This window comes from Melospiza melodia, chromosome 1 (assembly GCF_035770615.1).
Source record: "Melospiza melodia melodia isolate bMelMel2 chromosome 1, bMelMel2.pri, whole genome shotgun sequence".
NCBI lineage: Eukaryota > Metazoa > Chordata > Aves > Passeriformes > Passerellidae > Melospiza > Melospiza melodia.
The window spans coordinates 126948303-126969147 of record NC_086194.1 but is presented as its reverse complement, the minus strand read 5'-3'; the positions used below and the strand labels follow the sequence as shown (position 1 = coordinate 126969147).

General features: G+C 48.6%; 1 protein-coding gene across 3 annotated transcripts in view; it reads right to left on the bottom strand.

Annotated features, from left to right (window-relative positions):
- LAMA3 (laminin subunit alpha 3) overlaps positions 1–7720 on the bottom strand; it is a 109562-nt gene extending 101842 nt beyond the window's left edge. For all 3 annotated transcript variants that reach the window (XR_010029309.1, XM_063167542.1, XM_063167549.1), the window contains exons 1-2: positions 7487–7720; positions 1609–1761 (exon numbers count right to left, since the gene is read on the bottom strand). Coding sequence is in view for 2 of the 3 variants with exons in the window: in XM_063167542.1 (XP_063023612.1) it covers positions 1609–1761; positions 7487–7720 (387 nt within the window). In the remaining variant the exon portion in view is untranslated. The remainder of the gene's footprint in view (positions 1–1608; positions 1762–7486) is intronic.
- Between the last annotated feature and the right edge of the window lie 13125 nt (positions 7721–20845).

The window sequence follows — 20845 nt, the reverse complement described above, 5'->3', positions numbered from 1 at the left end:
TGACAGTACTTAATGTTCTTCATTATTATTAGTATTGTGTGCTACTGGATAAATTTGGGAGTGAAAATACTAAGCAAAATGTCAAAAGTGAATCTCAAGTTTAAACAAATCCTGAGGTTAAGGTTTAACTGGATGAAAGAAGTTAAATGATGAAAGTCTGTGAAGTGGGGGAAAAAAATCATATGAATCTTACCAAACCCTCATGTATCCACCAGCAGAAATGATTCATTCCTGATCACAGGACATGGAGTGATTTTCACCTTTGCCTTTGATGACCTTCATTTCCAAGAAAGGGGATTCAGAGCCATCTTTCCAAGTAGTACCAGAGTATTGAGAAACACGCAATCTCACTCTAAGAAATCCTTTAACAACTACAGAAATCTTAGCACATAGCTGCTGGTGCCCAAGGAGTCCCATGAAAAGAGGACACTTAGCTCATATCCCTCCTCTCAAGGGAAGAAGTTTCTCAGAACTTTAACCAGCACATAAAAAGTAAGGTGTCTGTCAGTAGGTCCTCCAAGGAAGGTAAAAAGTGCACAGCAGGAAAATAAGCTTAGTATGGCCTTTCTGCACTGCAGCTCTACTGGATACAGAAACACTGACTGAGGATATCCTCAAAATGAGAACCATTCCACCCGTGGGAGGAACAAGAGTATTAGAACACCATGTAAGACAAGATGTAAAATAAGTTGCACCTGAATCCCCAGCAAAATGGCAGCTAAGTCTCACAGAGAAATACTTTCTTAGTTATCCCCAGCCTTGCTGTCAACTAAACTGAAAGTCTACTCAAAAAATCCTGTCCTGTATAATCAGTCAATAAACAATGACTGCAATCCAAAATACATATGCATGTGGATACATATATTTTGCAGGCCCACACATATATTTATAAACACGTGTTTTCATGTCATGTGAATTTGCTTCACAGTGTAACTAACTTCACCGGATCAACACTCAGTCATGGCAGCTGAGAATCCATCTCTGTGGCTTAAAAAACAGATACAGAGGCTTCACACTTAGCTACTTGCCTATTGCTTGCAGGGGAAATATGGGTGTTCTTGTTACTGTCTCATTACTAATTCATATTACACTGGTTTTGCTGTCCCTTCCCTTTAGACCACCTTATCAGTATTCTTCTGTCTATCTCGAAGATCTTGCTGGATGACAGAGAAACCAGAAAGATGCCTGAGGCAAAAGCAGATTCCAAACATTATTCTGAAAATGCATGCAGGCACAGAGATCATGAAGCCTCTCTCTCTCTAAGCTCGTGGAAAAGGGGAATATTAAACAGAAGGTAGAGTTTGATTTTCAACTGAGACGTCCCCCCATGCCACTTCAAATGAATGAGTTACAGTGTCTGTGAAAGAAAGTACACTGTCACTACATCTGTATGATCCCAGTGGAAGAACCTCCATCATCAAAATTCCTAAAGGAAAACAATCACTTCATACAATATACAGTCATCTTGGACAGAACATAAACCAGACAAAAAAGCTGGAAGTGACATCAGGAAGCGAAAATCACCAGCTCAAACACCTCTCCCAACTGCAAAGCATATGCACAAGTGCAAGAAATGATCACAGCTCACCCCATAGCTCAGGCACTCACCTGCCCCAGATCTAAGGTGACATTGACCTCGTTGTAGTTCAAGCCCATGGAAAGAGGGGGACTTTGCCACCAGCTCTCAGTGCCATCAATGGCATTGGTTATCGGGTGAGCTTTGCTGGGATCAGCAGCATTGCAGTAGTCACAAAACTGGCCCTGAAACACAATCAATCAAAAACATGGTCTCAGACAACATCTCACACACTGACAGCACGTGGTTGTTAATGGAGATTCTCAACTAGGGTGTTGACTAAAAATGTGAGTAAATTTTGTGTTGTGCCTTTATATACCATAATTTTTAATGTATAAATTATTCCCCTAGTAATTAAATTACACACTGAAACACATTGACTTTTATGTTACAAACTAAAGCTTCAGAAATCTCAATAAGGGAACTACAGTAAATCTTAATTAACTTATTGACATTTTGATGAAATTACCTATATTATTTCTACAGTAGTGTCTGCAGGAAATCTACAGAAAATTAGTGAAATAAAGATTCTTTAAACTGGATTAGGAACAACAAACAAATTATCCTTGATTCTTCTAAAACACCATGAACACATATACACATTGCCTGGTATAAATAAAACCATAACAAAAAAGCTCTGTTACTTGGCTATAAGTTTGGTATTAGAATTTTATAACACTGTTTTCATTTTTTTTGTGCCATTAAAATACATTCTGAATCCGAGTTTTCTAAACAATATGTACTGGTGGAAAATGCAACAGACTGTTCCCTTTAAAGAATACCATTGTACCTTCATTTCAAGAAGTTACTGCCCAATTTCCAGTCCATAACTAAAGCCACAATCCAGAGATGCCCTTTGAGAGTCTCTTAAGCTCTTTGTACAATAATGATGAATCAACTTCAGGAAACTTAATTGTCTTTTGATTTCATGTCTTGGCTCACCCACAAGCTATTTTTATCTCCAAGAAAACACATTTTACAGTCTACTAAGATTAGTGCTGAACTGCTGAAATTAGTTATTAAGGGACCTTTTTAGTGTCCCATTCACTTCTTTTTCCAACACTAGGTGGAGATAATCAGTGAAAATGCTAAACTGTGCCAGCTACAGATCTTTGTTGAAAAATAACATTTTCATTGAATGGCAGTACACCCCCCATGGCTACTTCAGTAGGACAGCTGCTTAATCCATCAGTCTGTGAGTTGCTGACACTGTGTTGGACTCCTGTTTAAAATAAAGGGAATGGGGCAAATGTTACCTTGTCAACTAAGCACATGTTACCATCAAAAAGCATGTGACAAACCTTTTGTTGTTTCCACAATCTGCACTGCTGGGCATGAAGCACATTCCTACCTTTTAAGAATTAACAGACTCCTATATAAGTGCCATTGTTTTGTTTGCCACTGCTGTCAGACTAACCAGTGTAAAGTAATGGAGCAATCGTACTTGTCCCCTTTTTACAGAGAAGTAACAGAAGAGCTCTCACACTCTTGCTGGGTGCAGTCTTGCAAGCTTGGTGAGTTCAAGATGTTTAGCAGAATTTATTTAAGATCTACCATAGTTACTAATGGATTGGAAAATACATAATCTATCTCATCTGATATGAATAAATCATCCTGTGCCTTTCAAATACGTCCACTGAATAGAAAATTGATGTTTGAAACTGAAATAGATGTTCACTGAATTGAATATTTCTGCATCAATAGCAGTGATTTCAGCATCTGCATCTAGCAGTAGTTCCACCCTCATCCTGCTCTTCCAGAAAGCCCAGAATATGATGCAGTTTCCAGAAGACATGGCTATCATTAGCTGTTCTGATTTAGCACAGCCGATGCCAATCTGGCTGGGGGTTAACTCCTGACAATTCAGAGAGACCAAATACTCACACACACGAGTTGGTTAACTACAGCTGGGGTCATGTTATAACACGATTCTCCTCCAGCTCTGTTAGAGAAGATGGTTTGGCTGACTTTAATACAAACTCCAATAGGGCAGATTCTGTCTGATTCAGGTGGTTTGCTGCCCAACATCAACCCATGTTAGCTACAGGCAACGCTGCCAGTTTCTGCAGCGATGACAAAGAACATCACATCACTATCTGCAAAAATCCATACCCTAAGAAATCAATCTATGCACAGCAACTGCAGTAACTACCACATCAGAGCATCCTCCCTGACAAATGCATACCTGAGTTCTGACATATATGTTACAACAGGGCAAACTTCCCTAAATAGCTTTATAATGAGCTTGAAACCTAGTCTTTAGATCTAAATTACATTCACAAAGATCAGGCTGGAAGTACACAGGAAACAGTTGCTGTTACAGCAGTTTCAGCTCTGATCTGGAAACAACCTCAAAGAAAGGTTGAATGAGAAGAAAACAATGGGGAGTATTAAACACAAGAGTTTAATTTACATGCACTTATGTGATTTCAATATACCAGATCACTTGATCTGAACTCAAGATACCATCTTTCTCTTTTTGGGCACATAATTCAAAGAATTTCATTGCAACAGCTGGAGTTTCAGTTATTTAAATCACATTCCAGCAACCCTGCCAACTAGGCAGCAAAACAAAAATGAAAGAAAAAAAATTATTGGACAGAGCAGCCTTCCTTCCTTCTCACTGGCAGTATCTCAGGCACATCGTGCTCTGCCTGGTTGTTACAGGACACGTCTCCATTCTAGTAGACTGAGCCTTGAAACCTGGTTTGATTTTGGCTGCAGTTCATAAGGCAGGCAGGTGTGCATTTGCTGGTGACCTTGCTACCCTCCTTTCCCCTGCTTCTCCTGAGCAAAGGAGAGACCTGGAACTGCATGAAAGAGTTTGCTGAAATATGCTAGTGTGGACCAGGGACACATGGAGATGAAAACTTGCCTGTAAGTTATAGAAAGTGACAACAATGAAGGATTTGTTCACTTTTTCATACCCAGCAGCTCTGTGCCACTGGCAGGGCAGGTATGCAGTTAGACTTTAACTCACGCCCGCACACCACTGCGGACAGACTGGCAGGCAAAACCAGGCATGCCACTTATCTATCAGCTGCTGAAATATTTTATACTGTTGTGCATTTCTTCACTCAACACTGTTCTCATTAAGCCATTTCCTACATGCCAGTGTGCTACATAAGGGAAACCCACCTCTTTCCACAGTGTATGTCCAGCACTGCCTTAAGAGCCTTGGCTGAGCTGCCCACTAAGGGAGCGGCCACCCCACTGACCACCTTTAAACACCATCCAAATGCTCTTTCTGGATTTGCTGGATAGGACAGGCTTCATTAAAAGATACATCACTAAATGACAAGCTGAATGAGAATAACCAACGGCAGACCAATGGAAATGATGCTGGGGCTGCTCTTCCTCTTTGCCTTATTTTCAGATAGCACTGGCAACAGAGCTGTCTTCTCCCTTTGCCAGAATGAGGATCACATTCTGCACCTCCTTTCCAAATTCCCTACTCATAGAGCAACTCCTGCAATCCAGCATTGTAGAGAGTCCAAAAGAGAGTGACTCACGTGTGTGGCATCACTTGAACTTGAACCAGCACAACACAGTGGCTATTACACCTATCACTTTGTAAAAGCCACATGACCTTCCCTCACGACTCTCAAGAAACCCACTTGATTTTAAATTGCTGATTTTAAATCCTTCTATGTAAGCTCATGTTCCATGAAAGTTTAATGCAATTCTCTCCAATTTTCCATGAAAGAAGAAATTCTCTTATTTACAGTGTCTTTGAACTTGAAAAGTTGCTTGCAAATACACACATTGTGCATTTTCCATGTCTGGATTTGTCTGGATTTCCCTGGCGTTCTGAAAGACTTTCCAGCACTTCTTGAACTACAACAACTACTGGTAAACCACAGAAGCATTCATGTTATGTATCTCAATGAGGCTTTGTTAAAAGTGGAAAGAGATGCTGCAAGTATCTGTCTTTACACAAACGCTCTGAGAGGCACAACATGCTTCCTTGTGCCAGGGCTGAGCCATCAATAGTCCTTCTGGGAACTTTATTTGGGCATGAACCATAACAGCCCTCTAACCCAGGACCTGCAAGTCAAACATTTAAGAAGAACTCCCCCCCCTTATAGTCTCCCTCTTCCTTTACACAGCAAACCCTCATTTCCAGTTGAGTATTAGTACAGAAAGGAAACAACTACAAAAACCATCAGAGGCAGCACGCAGGCTTCGTTCCGCTTGCTTGACAAGTTTATCTGATGTTTGCTTTGGCTGATTTTTATTGCCCTGTGATTTCTGATATTTCAAGGCATGTCAGTTTGAGATTTCATTGCAGCAGTGGGCTGTAGCGAGTTGCTGAGAGATTGCTGGGTTTACAATTTACCTGCTGGCATGGTTGTTCCAGGCAACTTTAAACACGGGTGCTGCATTCAGTACGGAAGGATGGGAGCCTAAACTTTAGAGGTGTGTTAGAAACAGCAAACAAAGTAGTTTCCAGATCATCACAACCTTTTTTTGTATCCTCACTTTAAGCATGTAAAACACGTGTCTCAGTTTCCCTTCTACTAGAACTGTACACTACTCAGCCATCTCCAAAGTACTTTGAGCTTTTTTTATGACTGAAAGCACTACAGAGATATAAGGTAATATAAAAAGAAAGAGAGAGATATAAGAAGATTTCATTGTGAGGCAGGGAGTTATGGCAGAGGGAAGGAAGTCCAGAGCAAAGCACAGTGCTGTCTGTGGCTGCCAAGTGACCTGGAGGACAGGTTGTATGATGGTGCACGCTCCCTTCTGGCACATGGCAATACACATGATGCACCTTCTTTGTCCTTTCCCCCTCTCTTGAGCACCTATTCTCATTAAAAAAATGAGAGGAACAACTCTGTTATCCATTGCAACCCCTTCTGAAACCATATCTTAAGGGTTATTTCACTATAAAACATACATAAGACTTTGAAACACTAGCTCTTCCTCCAAGATGCTAAGAATTTACTTGTATGCTTTCTGTATTGCCTAAAGTCAAACAGTGGACCTTTAAGCTTTCAAAATCCCTTTCAAATTGCAGTTTCTTTCTGGTTCTCCTCCCACCAAGAGAGAATACAATTAAAATAACTTTGGAAGGTCTGAGGCTTTAGGAAAGTCCCTTCTTTTAACAAAGCTCTGATCAAACAGATATCAAGCATCTATCACAGAAAAACAGTTTGGTGCATTTGTTACTCCTTCCTTATCCTCTAATGAATGTGGAAATATATATTTCTTCCACAGGAAAGATATATTTCCATTAATCCTTTTTCAGAAGTTTTGCAGTTATCTTCCTTGTGACTGGCACAAAACGTGTGTAGTAATCTTGAGCTATGCCAGGAAAGAACAGCATGCTCCTTGCTATCCTCTGTGCTTATACTCCCTGTCAGAGTCCCAAGAAGTCTCTGGCTTCCTCCCACAAGCAATGCAAGGCACAGACGATAAGCCTCACATTTAGTGCTTCCAAAACACCACAAAATACTTGACTAAAGCCAGGACTCTTTTCCCACCGCCTGCAGAGAGATGCCCGCTGTCCAGTCGGCAGCTGCCAGCGAAGCCCCGTCCCATGCGCTCCCCCAGGCTGGCTGGTTTACCCCCGGTGATCTCGCTGCTCACCGCAGACCGCGGTCACAAAGCAGCGCCCCGGGGCACTCCAGGTGCCCGAGCAGCTCACACGCGGCCGGCAGCAGCCGCACCCGTGCGACGTGTGCCTCCAGGAGGTGCCGGGACACCTGAGGGCAGGTGCGCTGTCCGCTTCCCTCCATCCCGCCCGGAGCCTCCCTGCCGGGGCTCCCGCCGGTGCACGCTCCCCTTGCCATGCCCGCGGCACACGCTCAGCCAGGAGGAAACGAGACCGCGCACAGCAGGGTCACATCAGACGCCCCCAGAAAGCCACACAGCCCCACGCACGCCCCGGGGATGCCCGGTTACCTGGATGGCGCGTCCCAGCGGGGCGGCGGCAGGGCCCCCCACCAGCTTGCAGAAGAGCTGCGGCCGCCCGCCCCCGCCCGCCGCCTCGCCGCAGGTGGCCGTGGCCCAGATGCGGGCGGCCGCCGCCAGGTTGAAGTAGGGCGGGTGGAGGCTGAGCCCCGGCTGCGCGGCGCCCAGGGCGAGCAGCGGCGGCAGCAGCGCCCAGAGCAGCGCGGGGCCCGGCGGCGCGGCCATCCTGAGGCGGGCGCGGCCCTCGCCGCCCCGGGGGGCACTGCCGCGGCCGGGGGCGGGAGCAGGCAGGAGAAGGAACAGCGACTGAGACGGAGACGGAGAAGGAGCGGGAGCAGGCTGGGGGCTGCCTGCACCTCTCTCGCGTCCTGCCTGCGCTGCGCTGCGCTGCGCGGTGCGGGCTGGGGCGGGACGAGGCGCAGCCCCGTCCCCCGGGGCGTGCGGTGCCCTGGACGGGGCGGGACGGGACGGGACGGGGGAAGGGTCTCCGGGATGGCGGGGTTGCCCCAGATGTGTGCCCGAGCGCCCAGCTCCGCGGGCATGCCCAGAGGTGCCGCCCCGGCTGAGCTGGAGCGCTCTGAGCCTCCTGTTCCCCGGTGAGTGCGCGGGACAGTATTCGTGACAGACCGAGAAGAGGTCTCGGAGCGTGCCACCCTCATAATCTGCCCACAACAGGTTACACTGGTGATGCCCCCATTCCTGGGAGTGTTCAAGGCCAGGCTGGATGGGGCTCTGAGCGTCCTCCTGGTGGGAGGTCACCCTGCCCAGGGCGGGGGACTTGGAAAACTGGATGATTATTAAAGTTCCTTCCAACCCAAACCATTCTGATTCACTGATAACCCCTGACCTGCCGTGTCACATACAGGGAGTAAAGTTAAGCTGTCCAAGCGTCCTCCACGAGCAGGGACATTTGGGGGGGGGCCCCCAAAGAAATGCATCTCCACACCAGGTGTGCCCTGCTGCTCTCTGCAGGGCCTCAATGAGACCCTGGTGTCTGTTGCAGAAATCACAGCTCCTCTCGCTGTTTTCAGTGCTCTGGGGCTGCTGGAAACCCTGCAGTCTGGGCCACCCTCCTGCAATGCACAGTCAGTGCTCGCAGCTCCTTGTGAAATGGGTGTTCCTGCTCATCCAGGGCAGACAATGAGTCTCCTGTCTTTTTGGAGCTGTTTGGCACAGACTTTGGATAACACAGGAGCTAGGGGGTGAGAGGGAAGGCTGGGGAGGGAGAAGGACACCTAAGAACCATGTCATCTGCATCAGGATTTGCACTGATTAATGGCATTGCTATCCTAAGTTTCATACCTATTCACATTTCCAGTCCTACACATGCTCACACATCCAGTGTTCATTCCTCTTAAAACAATTTGAGGGATTCAGACAAAGGATATGGGTAGATACAAGTGCTTACAATAGTTTGAGAGTGATTCATGTGAGTTGCAAAGCATTTCATAACTTTCTGAAAGCTTTGCTACATGCCACTGAGCAGTGGCAAGAGAGATCCCTGGTGTTGCGCGAGGGCGTATTTGGCCCAAGTGTCCGGCTAGCTGTAGCGGTGGAGGGAGGTGGCCGACACCCCCGGCGCATGCAAAGCCAGCCCCCTTTGGCGTCTCAGGCCTCAGGCTGGGCTGGATGCGCGGAGCGGACGGAAGCGCAGAGGAACGAAAGACGAGGTGACCACAAGCTGGGGGCTAACTCCGATTTATTGATCGTCCGATGGCAGGGGCAGGAAGGGAGGACGCCAACCAGCGTGTGGCAGGGAGTGGAGGGAGAGGTGCAGTTTTAAAACGAAGGGGTGGAGAGAGGAGGGGAGCCCAACTAGCCAATCAGGGATGGATACAGACATCACTGACATGGGTGATCAACCAATCAATACAACATAAAGGAGGAGCCCCGGGACCACAGCCAACCACAACCCCCAGAAAGGAGAAGATTCCAGAAAGCTAGGAGGAGTGGGGGGTGATTGACTGGGCCCAGGGAGGAGGAAAAACTTACATATAAGGTGTACAAGGGGAGGGGAAATTATATAACCAAGGGAGATTGGCAGTTGAGGGGGAAGGGGGTTACCATGGAAATCAACTGTAAGGGAAGGCAGTGGCGGGAAAACCAGGGGAGGGAGGAACCATTTTGCAGAAACTAGGGGGAGAATACATAGAATAGGGGAATAACTGGGGAAACTGAACAACACACCACAACATCTCCCCGTTTCTTAACAAATAAAATGAAAGAACGCAAAAGTCCGTATGAACTTAAACTTCAGGGACCCGCGGCTGGTCCGGCCAGTCTTCGTCTTCTTCGAGCTGGGGCTCGTCCGCCCAAAGATGTTCGACGGGCGGCACGGTCGACCCCTCCTCATCTGCAGCTTCTTCGGCCTCCGAGGAGAGGTCCCCCAGCTCGATGTGCTCTTCTTCGGGCACTGTCGCATGATTAACGCTGGGAGAAGTGGCCCTGGATATCAGTCTCTGGACCAGACCGCGGATCACCATAACGAAAACTGAAAGGACAATCAAACTCAAAACGATTTTTATAACACTTTCAATAATGGAAGTGGCCCACCCGCTCAGGCCCCAACCCTCGAAGAGGTCCCCCAGCCAGTCCGGGGTTTGGGGCCAGCGGTGTCGCAGCGGGGGCCATTGGGGAGATGTAACTGAAATGATACAAAACAGTAAAAGTACATCGAACTCATAGGAATGGTTCCTCCCCGAAAAGCCAACTTAAATAAAACATGCGGGGTGACATATCCGGGAGTGGGGGAGAACAAGAGGAAACATGAAGGAGGAGGTCCATTGGTGGAGGAGAGGCCGGAGGGGAAGGCTCTTCCTCCACGGAGGGAAGGTCTGGAGGAGCAGATGGTAGTGGATGGTTTTGCCTCCTCCGCCGCCGCCAACACGCCTGCCGGACTTGTGGCACAGTCCCTGCTTTTGTCCCCTGCTTCGGGACGAAGGGCCTTACCCACTTAGATGGAACCCACTTGGGACCTGAGGGGGTAGACACGCAAGCGTATCCCCTCCCCCAGGTCACCAAGTCGAAGGGGCCCTCCGTCCGCCAGGTCTCCGGATCCTTAACCAGAACCGGAGGCCTGACTTTAGGCTGCAGCTGCTGGTGGCTGCCGAAGTGCCGGACCACTGGAGGATTTTGGCTGTCGAAAGAGCAATTAAGGAAGTTGAGGGTATACAAAGCTCTCGACAGCCGGACGTGGGGGGTCTCCACCTTCATCGCCGGTTGTTGGCGGGACAGGGTCTTCTTAAGGCTCTGGTGGGCCCTCTCCACCATGGCTTGGCCTGTCGGGGAATAGGGGATGCCGGTCTTATGGACTATTCCCCATTGCTGCAGGAAGCTCCGCAGCTCCTTGGAAACATACGCAGGGCCATTATCAGTTTTTAGGGCCCTAGGGATGCCCAAGACAGCGAATGCCTGAAGCAGATGCTTCTGAACATCCGCTGCCTTTTCCCCTGTGTGGGCAGAAGCGTAGATGGCACCGGAGAAGGTGTCTACCGAGACGTGGACGTAACACAGCCGGCCAAAAGATGGAACATGTGTTACGTCCGTCTGCCACACCTCGCAGCTCGCCAGGCCTCGGGGATTAGCTCCCGAGACCACGGTGGGCATCTGATGTTGCTGGCATTGGGGACATGTGGCCACAATCGCCTTGGCCTGGTCCTGCGTCAGATTGAACTGCCGAACCAGGCCAGGCGCATTTTGGTGGAAGAGCTGGTGGCTGATCTTAGCCTGGCCGAACACATCTGGGAGCGGGCCCTGCGTAACGGCAGCCGCGGCCAAAGAATCGGCACGGCGGTTGCCCTCCGCGATGAACCCGGGCAGATCCGTGTGTGACCTCACATGCATCACATAAAATGGGTGCTCGCGGTGGGAGACCAACTCGACGAGCCTGTTTAATAATTCGAACAATCTCTTGTTCGTGACCTCTTGAAGAACTGCATGTTCTGCTCGAGACACTACACCTGCGACGTACGCAGAATCTGTAACCAGATTGAAAGGTCCAGGAAACCTCTGGAAGGCCCTGACGACTGCATCTAGCTCAGCAACCTGTGGAGAGCCCTCCACAGTAACAACATCGGTCTCCCACTGCTGAGTCTGAGGATCCCTCCAAGTCATAACCGACTTGTGGGATGCTCCAGACGCGTCAGTAAATACAGTCACGGCATCCAGTGGTTCCCTACTTTGGACCTTAGTTAGAGATAATTTGAATTCCGAATTAAATAATTTGTGGGCCGGCCGATCAACTGCGACGCGCCCAGTGTAGCTGTCCAACGCAAACTGTAGATATTCATTAGTCTGCAACAGTTCTTCAAAGGTCTTTAATTTTAATTGGCCCGCTTCCAATTTAATTGGAATGTGAATACATGCAAAGTCACATCCTGCCAGCTCCCTGATCCTCGATCTTGCCTTGAGGATCAGTTCGGCTACCAACTCTTGTGGCCGTGTCATCCTTTTGGACCTGTGGTGGCTGAGGAACACCCACTCTATGATCAAGAGGGGGTCACCCAGACCCTGGTCCTTCAGGTCTTGGTCCCACTGATGGATCATGCCATGGAGGTGTGGCAGCTTTCCCAGTATAATAAATTTGAATGGCAGGCCCGGATGGTACCGATGGGCCTGCCTGGCCGAAATAATTTTTTGCACCTTCTCCAAAGCCACCTGCGCCTCTGGGGTGAGAGTCCTAGGGGAACTAAGCCCCTCTCCCCCTTTCAACAAATTGAAAAGGGGGGCTAGGTCTTCGGTGGGAATGCCCAGCCAGGGTCTCACCCAATTTAAAGACCCACACAGTTGATGAACATCCGCTAGGGTCTGGACTTTCGTCCGAATAGCCAATTTTTGCGGAACAATGGTCCGCTTTGTGATTTGGAGGCCCAGGTACTTCCAAGGTGGCATCCGCTGAATCTTATCTTGCTGGAGCTCAAACCCTGCAGCAACCAACGCATTGGTTGTCAGGTCAAGCGCATGGGCAAGTAGACTGTGGTCGGCCGCACACACGAGGATGTCGTCCATATAGTGATAAATGATGACGGCATCCCCGAGGGCTGTACGTAAAGGTGACAGCAGCGAAGCGACATACCATTGACAGATCACAGGGCTGTTCTTCATGCCCTGCGGTAATACCCGCCAATGATAGCGCTTGGCCGGGGACTCACGGTTGATAGACGGAACCGTGAAAGCAAAGCGCGGAGCATCGTCCGGGTGAAGGGGAATTTGGAAGAAACAGTCTTTTATGTCAATTACTGCCAAATTCCAATTTTGGGGGAGCATTGCTGGGGAGGGCATCCCTGGTTGGAGAGATCCCATGTCAACAATTAAATCATTAATTTGGCGGAGGTCGGTCAGGAGCCGCCACTTATCTTTATTGGGCTTCTTGATGACAAAGACAGGGGAGTTCCATGGAGACATGGACTCCTCGATGTTGCCCTTAAGTAGCTGCTCCTGCACGAGCTCGTTGAGCGCCTTCAATTTCTGTTTGTTAAGTGGCCACTGTTGGACTTGTACTGGTTTATCAGAAAGCCAATCCAGCTTCCAAGTCCGGCGCTCATCAGTGGCCACTGCCCGAAAAACCTGGGGAGCCTTTGGCAGGTCAATTCTGGCTCCCCATTGGGCTAGCAGATCTCTCCCCCAGAGAGGCTCGCTGTAATCTAAAACGAACGGGCGCACTGAAGCCAATTGCCCGTCGGGCCCCTTAATTTTGACAACGCTCTTCGATTGTTTGGCCAATTGTAGACCCCCGACACCAGAAATCGTGCCCGCTGCACTTTGCAAGTCCCAATGCGACGGCCACTCCCGAGAGGGAATGATCGTCACATCTGCACCCGTGTCCAAAAGACCCCTGATAACCTTTCGATCCCCGCCCAACGAAAGCTGGCATGTCAGGCGGGGCTTCTCCCTCCCCACGAGCTGCGCCCAGGCCACCGACGGAGGCGATGTCTTCTCCGCTCCGCTGCTCCAGTGGTCTTGATCGGGCACGGGGATGGCCTGGGCGATAACCTGTCCCTTGGGAAGGAGAAGTGGGGGTCGGACACAGTACAGCCCTACCGCGAAACGGTCCCGGTCGGTAGTGACCAGACCGGGGATGATATGCACGTCTCGCGGCGTGTGCTTAGTGTCACCGATGACAGTCCACCTGCAACGTCCTAGTTTCCTCCAGCGACCCGGATGTTGGAGGTCGACAGACACCAGCTGGATGTTACTGCTAGGGATATAAAAATCCCTAGTTAGCTGCAGCCTGTAAGGGGAAGCAGAGGACAAGGTGTTAAGCGCAGGAACCGCACCACAGGTAATAGTCAAGTCAGTGAAGTGTGTCAAGTCCGGCAAAGTGAAATTTGGCGGCGGCATTCCCTCATCTCCTTCCTCCCCGCGTTGTGATCTTGTGCCCGCCGCATTTTTGTCTTGGCGCAGGGAGGGGCTGCGCTCTTGGTCTAGTTTTTTGACAACTTTTTCTCCCTCTCCCTCTGCTTCCTATAGTTTAAATAGTCCAGTCTCATTGGACACTGGGGCATCCAGTGCCCAATCTCACCACATAGGTGGCAGGGGTGGGTGTCCGATGTTCTTCTGCTGGGCCCTGGTGTCGGTGGCCCAGCAGCGGGGGCAGCCTCAAGATCGAATGGCTCGGGCTCGGGGAGGTCGGCAAAGGCTACGGAGTTACGGCGCGGGCGCACAGGGAGTGGAACATGAGCCACTACCGCCTCCATCATTGCCTCCACCGTGGGCCGGGGAGTTCGGGGGAGAGTCCTAATTGCCTTCCGGCATTCGGCATTGGCATTATAATATGCCATCTTTCTTAACATGTACTCTCTCTCCCGGTCCCCGGACACCTGTGCCTCCACGAAACGGTAGAGGCGTTCGATGAAGGCTAAGTAGGGCTCTTGCGCGCCCTGCCGCACCTCGTCCTCCTCCCATTGGGAGGTGACGGTGGCCAGTTTGAAGAAGGCTCGCTCCGCAGCCTGAGCCGTTATCGTCAGGTGTTGAGAAAAGAGAGCCCGAGCCTGTGCTGCCCCATTTGCCCATTGCCCCTCGCCCAACAGCTGTTCCTCCTGCACTAACAGGCCGTCCGCATCGTGAGAAGTGGCAGGACTCCCCCAAAGATCTGGGAGAGCCTCCACAATCTCACTCTTCCACTCCTTCACCCAAATGCGAAACTCCATAGGGCCGGTTAGACTGGAGAAAAGAGCCCTCAGGTCAGCGGGCACCAGATCTCCCTGCGCAAGGGCATTACGGAGCAACCCCCGGAAGTATTCAGACTCCCGGGAGTAGTCCTTCTGCGCCTTGCACAGTTCCTTGATCCGGGCCGGTGACAAAGGCACCCACTGCGCCAGAGAACTCCCCTCTCCAGTCAGGGTGTAAGAAACCGGGGCGGCTTCCAACAGGGGCACCGGCCCCGGCCTCCGGTCATCCACCCCCCCCCCCCCGGAACACGAAGCGTGGGAACCGGAAGGGGAGGCGTGGGAACCGGAAGTGGAAGAGGTCGAGGCGGGGCCTGGTAGCGAGGCAGGGCGAGGGGGTGGGCACGGCACACCACCCCTCTCCGCCCCCTGGGTGGAGCATGGGGGCGGAGCCGAATAGGAAGGAACAACAGGAGAGGGATCCACGGGGGGCTGAACCGGGGGAGGAGCCGAAGGAGGAGCCGAAGTAACAGGAGAGGGATCCACGGGGGGCTGAACTGAGGGAGGAGCCGGAGGGAGGGCCGACTGAGGGGGAGGAACATGGGCTGGGTCAGTGGAGGGCTGTACCGGAGGCGGTACAGGAGGCGGAGAAATGGGAGGAGTCGAGGGAGGAGCTGAGTACGAGGGAGGAGCAGAGGCGGGGTCAATAGGAGGCTGGACCGGGGGCGGAGCAACGGGCGGGATTGAAGGAGGAGCGGTAGGCGGGACCAAGGAGGGGTACGAGGGAGGGGTAACCGATGAAGGGGTTGGGTCAGGAGGGAGAAAGGGGTTGGGATTCGGGAGAAAGGGTTTCTGGGGAAGAGAAGGGGCCCTGGCGGGAACGGCCATGTGGCCGGCGCCATTTTGGGCACCCTGGGAGCCATCTTCCAACTCTTCAATAAACCGAACTTTAGGTCTAACAACCGGGGACTTAGGGGCAGGGACAGGGGGGTCGGGACGGAGAGAAGCCTGGCCAGGGCTCCTCGAAGGGGGAGGCCGAGCAGGTCGAGGGGGAGCAGGGGCAGGTGGAACCCCCTGCTTCTTGTCGGCCTTTAAAATCCCCCTCGAGGGCTCCTGCCTGTGGGATGGGGGGGCGGAATGAGGGACAAGGGCAAGCGAACGAGGAGAACGTGGGGACAAACCAGAACTTGCGGGCCCTTTCTTCGGCTCCCCTACTGGGCGGAGAGTGGCAAGCACAACACCCGCCCAGTACGCCACGTTAGCCAGATTTGTCTCCCCAGACTTCACTACCTCATTTAATTTGGCCACAACGGCTGTCCAAAAACGTGGCTGCTTTACAACTTCTGGGGAGACGTTGGGGAACTTCGAAAAGACCCACTTAACCAATAACTTTAACTCTGGTTTGGGCGGCTTGTGCCCACCAGTGAACAACAACCCTCTAACATAATAATATACCTCTTTCTGTTCCTTTCCCAAGCCCGCACCCATGGCACCTTTCTAGCAGCAAAAGATTTCACTACTAGAAAGGGGGAAAGGAAACCGATGACACTCCCCTCTCGCCCGGGGAAAAACGCAAACGAAAACACCAAACCGCTAACGACGAGCCTCCGCCCTCCCACCGCCCCGAAGTCCGGGAAAAAGTGCGAGGGACAAGGAAGTAGGGTGGTGGGTCCGGCCCCCGCGTCCGGGGAGAGTCCGGCTCCCACAGGAATATTAAAACAATAAAATTGGGGTTTTAGGGAAGAGGGTGGGGGGCAGGTCCCCAGAGCAGGGCCCGTACCCCTAGGGGAATGTTTAAAAAGGCGGAGGGGAAGCCCGGAGAGTCCCCGGAGAAGGGGCCCGGACTTACCAATCTCGTCGATGCGGCAACCAAAAATCGGGCGAGGGGGCTTTCGTTCCTGGAGTCCTCCTCAGGAGGTGCGGAGGGCTGGGACTCCAATCCTCGGGGAGCGCTACCCCTAAAACGGGGTCTGCTACCACCCGAGGTAGGTTGACGGCCAAAAGAAACTGTAAGTTCCACTCCGCGGGGTCCGGTCAGTGGTCCGAGGTCCAGATGTCCACCTTCGGGCCCCACGTTGGGCGCCAACCTGCGCGAGGGCGTATTTGGCCCAAGTGTCCGGCTAGCTGTAGCGGTGGAGGGAGGTGGCCGACACCCCCGGCGCATGCAAAGCCAGCCCCCTTTGGCGTCTCAGGCCTCAGGCTGGGCTGGATGCGCGGAGCGGACGGAAGCGCAGAGGAACGAAAGACGAGGTGACCACAAGCTGGGGGCTAACTCCGATTTATTGATCGTCCGATGGCAGGGGCAGGAAGGGAGGACGCCAACCAGCGTGTGGCAGGGAGTGGAGGGAGAGGTGCAGTTTTAAAACGAAGGGGTGGAGAGAGGAGGGGAGCCCAACTAGCCAATCAGGGATGGATACAGACATCACTGACATGGGTGATCAACCAATCAATACAACATAAAGGAGGAGCCCCGGGACCACAGCCAACCACAACCCCCAGAAAGGAGAAGATTCCAGAAAGCTAGGAGGAGTGGGGGGTGATTGACTGGGCCCAGGGAGGAGGAAAAACTTACATATAAGGTGTACAAGGGGAGGGGAAATTATATAACCAAGGGAGATTGGCAGTTGAGGGGGAAGGGGGTTACCATGGAAATCAACTGTAAGGGAAGGCAGTGGCGGGAAAACCAGGGGAGGGAGGAACCATTTTGCAGAAACTAGGGGGAGAATACATAGAATAGGGGAATAACTGGGGAAACTGAACAACACACCACAACATGGTGTACCGTTTCAGGAAACACCAGCCTCAAGCTATTGATTTTACCTACAAGAATATCTCACCACCCTTGTTTGTTTGGCCATGCCTTTAGTACACCATAGAGACATATCTCTGGGAGACAATTTTTGTGTCCTCCATAATAAAAGTTGACTTTCACAAATGTAGCATGCTGTCAATTCACATGTCGGATTTCAAAAATTCTTTTCTCTTCTAGAGCACCTTAAAAATATTCCCCTTTTCTAACTGTGACATCTTATTGCATATGTACATCATTTCACTTCATCAAATAGATTGCACTTCATAAGAAATATGAAAGGTTTGAATACAAACAAATGTTCCATTAACCAAAATGCCATGGTATCAGATAGGACAGCCACTGGTCATTTCAAACTATTTGTTGAAAAACAGTTAAATTCCAAATATATCCTGGAGTATGTCACTTCTTACAAGTGGAGATCTGGAAGTATCTGATGGAAGTCCAGAGCAAGCAGGCTCTTAGAAAGGCCTGCCCACTTTTTTGAGTGGTTCAGGTAAGGAACCAAGCTCCTGGAGATCTTTTGCAATCTCACTTTGAAGAGGAGATTCTCATGAGCTGTTTGGTGGGTTGCTCACAAGAGATGTCCCTTCTCGAAAAGAGAGTATTCATTTATTGGTAAGCATCACGTGAGAAAACACAACTTACACGAGCAAGAACGTAATAGTTTAGTAAAATAATTACATTTTCTTGGATCTAGTTTCCTAAAAGTTAAAAGCAGGAAACTTTGTAAACATTCCCAAAATTAGTCCATCTGATAGAAAAAGAGAGGGAGAAATTTTCCTGGTTTTTCCCTGATAAAATTGTATGCATTTTCCTTAATGTATACCTAGATGTAAAAACATTTTGTTGGTCTTATAGGTAGTTTTTCTGTCCTTTTGTAAATCACTTACGCCAAACATGGTTTGCTTTTTTTTTTAAATTCAGTGTGATTTCTAGAAATAGAGATCAATAGAGATATTGATCTCTATTTCAAGAGATTTTAGATTTAGAGAGATTTCGAGAGATTTTAGATTTTCTTGAAAAATCTCTAGGGAACTCTCTAAATATATGGGCAGGTATTATGAAAAATGCAATGGCAATTTTTGCCTTTGACTCAAGGTGGTTGGAAAAAATGTTTATAGGGGCGTTCCCAGCACATGTACTCGATAACTTGATTCCTATAAAAAGTTCATGCAGAATTATCCAAAAATTTTATGCAGAGAGCCCTGGAGCTACGCAAAGCCAGAGATAATGTTTGCATGAGGAAGCAGACAGAGCAGTAGTGTGGGTGCGTATATGGATTATGGAGGTGATGATAACAGCATGGCCTGCCACTAGCAGTTGGAAAACTGAAGTTTTTCTGTGACTTCACTGAGTTTGGCTCACCTTCTCTAATGTAGAACTTCATCCTCTAAAAAGGTTACTATCAATAATTAATGACATAATACTTCATCTTCCCTTCATGTAATCTCTTTTTTTTTTTTGTAATTACATTCCAGAAACACAGGTAAGAATTTATTAGCTGGCAGCTCTCTGCAATCAGCATTTATGAGACAGTGCCCCTCTGCAGAAAACATTTTTCTCCAGCTATCTGCCCTTTTTTCCTCCCAGTAAAGCATTTCCTCCATTCTCCTTCAGCCTTTTTAAGGTTTGCTTTCCTTATTTCTTCCTGTGTGCAAGGAGTAAACCTTGTTAGTTGACTATGTTGAACGCTTTATTGAATAAATGTAGGCAACTGAAAATGTTACTGGGTCTGTATCATTATAATATAAGCAGATTACATTACATTATTAGGCATTTACGCTACTATGAATATAGATCATTCTTTCTATTTTAAATAATGTTCATTTAAAATTTCAAGTCAATAATGTTTGTTGAAAATTAGCCTTGCTGATGTAACTTCTGTTTCACTCTCTTATTGATATGTGCAGTACAGCATATCTCATCTTGTACTGCTGCTTCATATATGTTACATTATAAACCTCCAATGAAAATGAAATCATCAATAGATAGTCCCAGTGAGTAACATTTTTTATTGCTCACTGAGCAATTAGTGGTAATATTTAGCTCCTTCTTTACCATCCCACGTTGCCTCACGTGGTGTTATGGGAATTTGCTCTTTGTTTTTGTGATAATAATGAAACAATATCCTGCCAGGTAGCCAGAAAGTCTCTCAGATTAGACAGTCCTGAGTCTCTGCTCAGTGATCATTATAGAATAAATTGTGCATCTTGTTACCCCATTAATATTTCCTATCCAGCATTTATGTTTAAGCCAGTCTTGATAATCTTGAGGAGAGACTCAATACTTTGCAGGAAGATTCTCCCACAGACTAAATCTTCACCATGTCTCTAGCCTAGAGTGTAAATACCCAACCAGAAGCTTTCAAGCTCAGATAATGATCCCTACTTTTATCACGGAAATAAGGCATTTATCACATCCTGTCATAAATGCTTATGCATGACTAATACTCAGTTTGTGTCTATATGTAAACTTTCATTAGTTTTAATAACAGCTTTTCACAATAAACCTAGAGTAAAATAAAGTTACTTGCAGACACTCAGGTTTAACAGGAAAATGGTGCAATGGTCTTGCTGGCAAGACCAGTGTCCTCACTGAATGTCATTAAATAAGAAGCATTCTGTTTAAGATCATCCTGGTCTCTGATTTTCTGACAAAAGTACCTTTTCTGTCTCTCAGAAATTCCTTTAGTATTTGAGGACCCTACCATGTCACTTTGAAAAAGATAAATTATCCTCTTTGTAACTGGAATAGAGGCATATAGAGGCTAGGACTGAGGTCTAAAATGCAGCTCTATCAGCAGAAACAGTTTAGATTGCTACATTACTACGTGTAATCCCAAACTCAGTTATTCAGAACTGCACTTTTGTTCTGTACTTTGGTTTGAGTTCATTTTTTCTTGTTTCTTTCACCTGTTTCTTTCTGGATTTACACACTAGGATTACGCCATTGTCCTTAATAGACCATCTTTTTATGAATGTCCCTGCACTATGCCTTCTAGATCTTCTTATCCATCCAACTGGAGCCTCTCTTACTGTCTGTCCTACCATCTCACATGATTCAGGTATTTCAGCTGATGTTTTCTGAACTTTTTCATAATTAGATGGCTGTATAATGTTGCTGTACTGTGCAAATGTGCTTGTTGCATGGTAGTTTAGCTGTTACCATTTACTTAGCATCATTCTACAGCCAAATACAAATACAAGGTCTGTCTTTCCTTCTGCCAGACAGCAATCTCATGTACTAAGATTTTACTGCACATTCTGCTTCCTAGGTTAACTTGACATAGTCTTATAATAGAAAACCACTGTAAATACTCTTTGTTTCTAAGGGCCCTCAAGTTAAATTGCAACATCTGAAGAGCATTCTCCTCATAGCTCTTCTATTTTCTTCTTATCTTTTGTCTTTCTTTCCTATCTCTTCTCTTTCTTG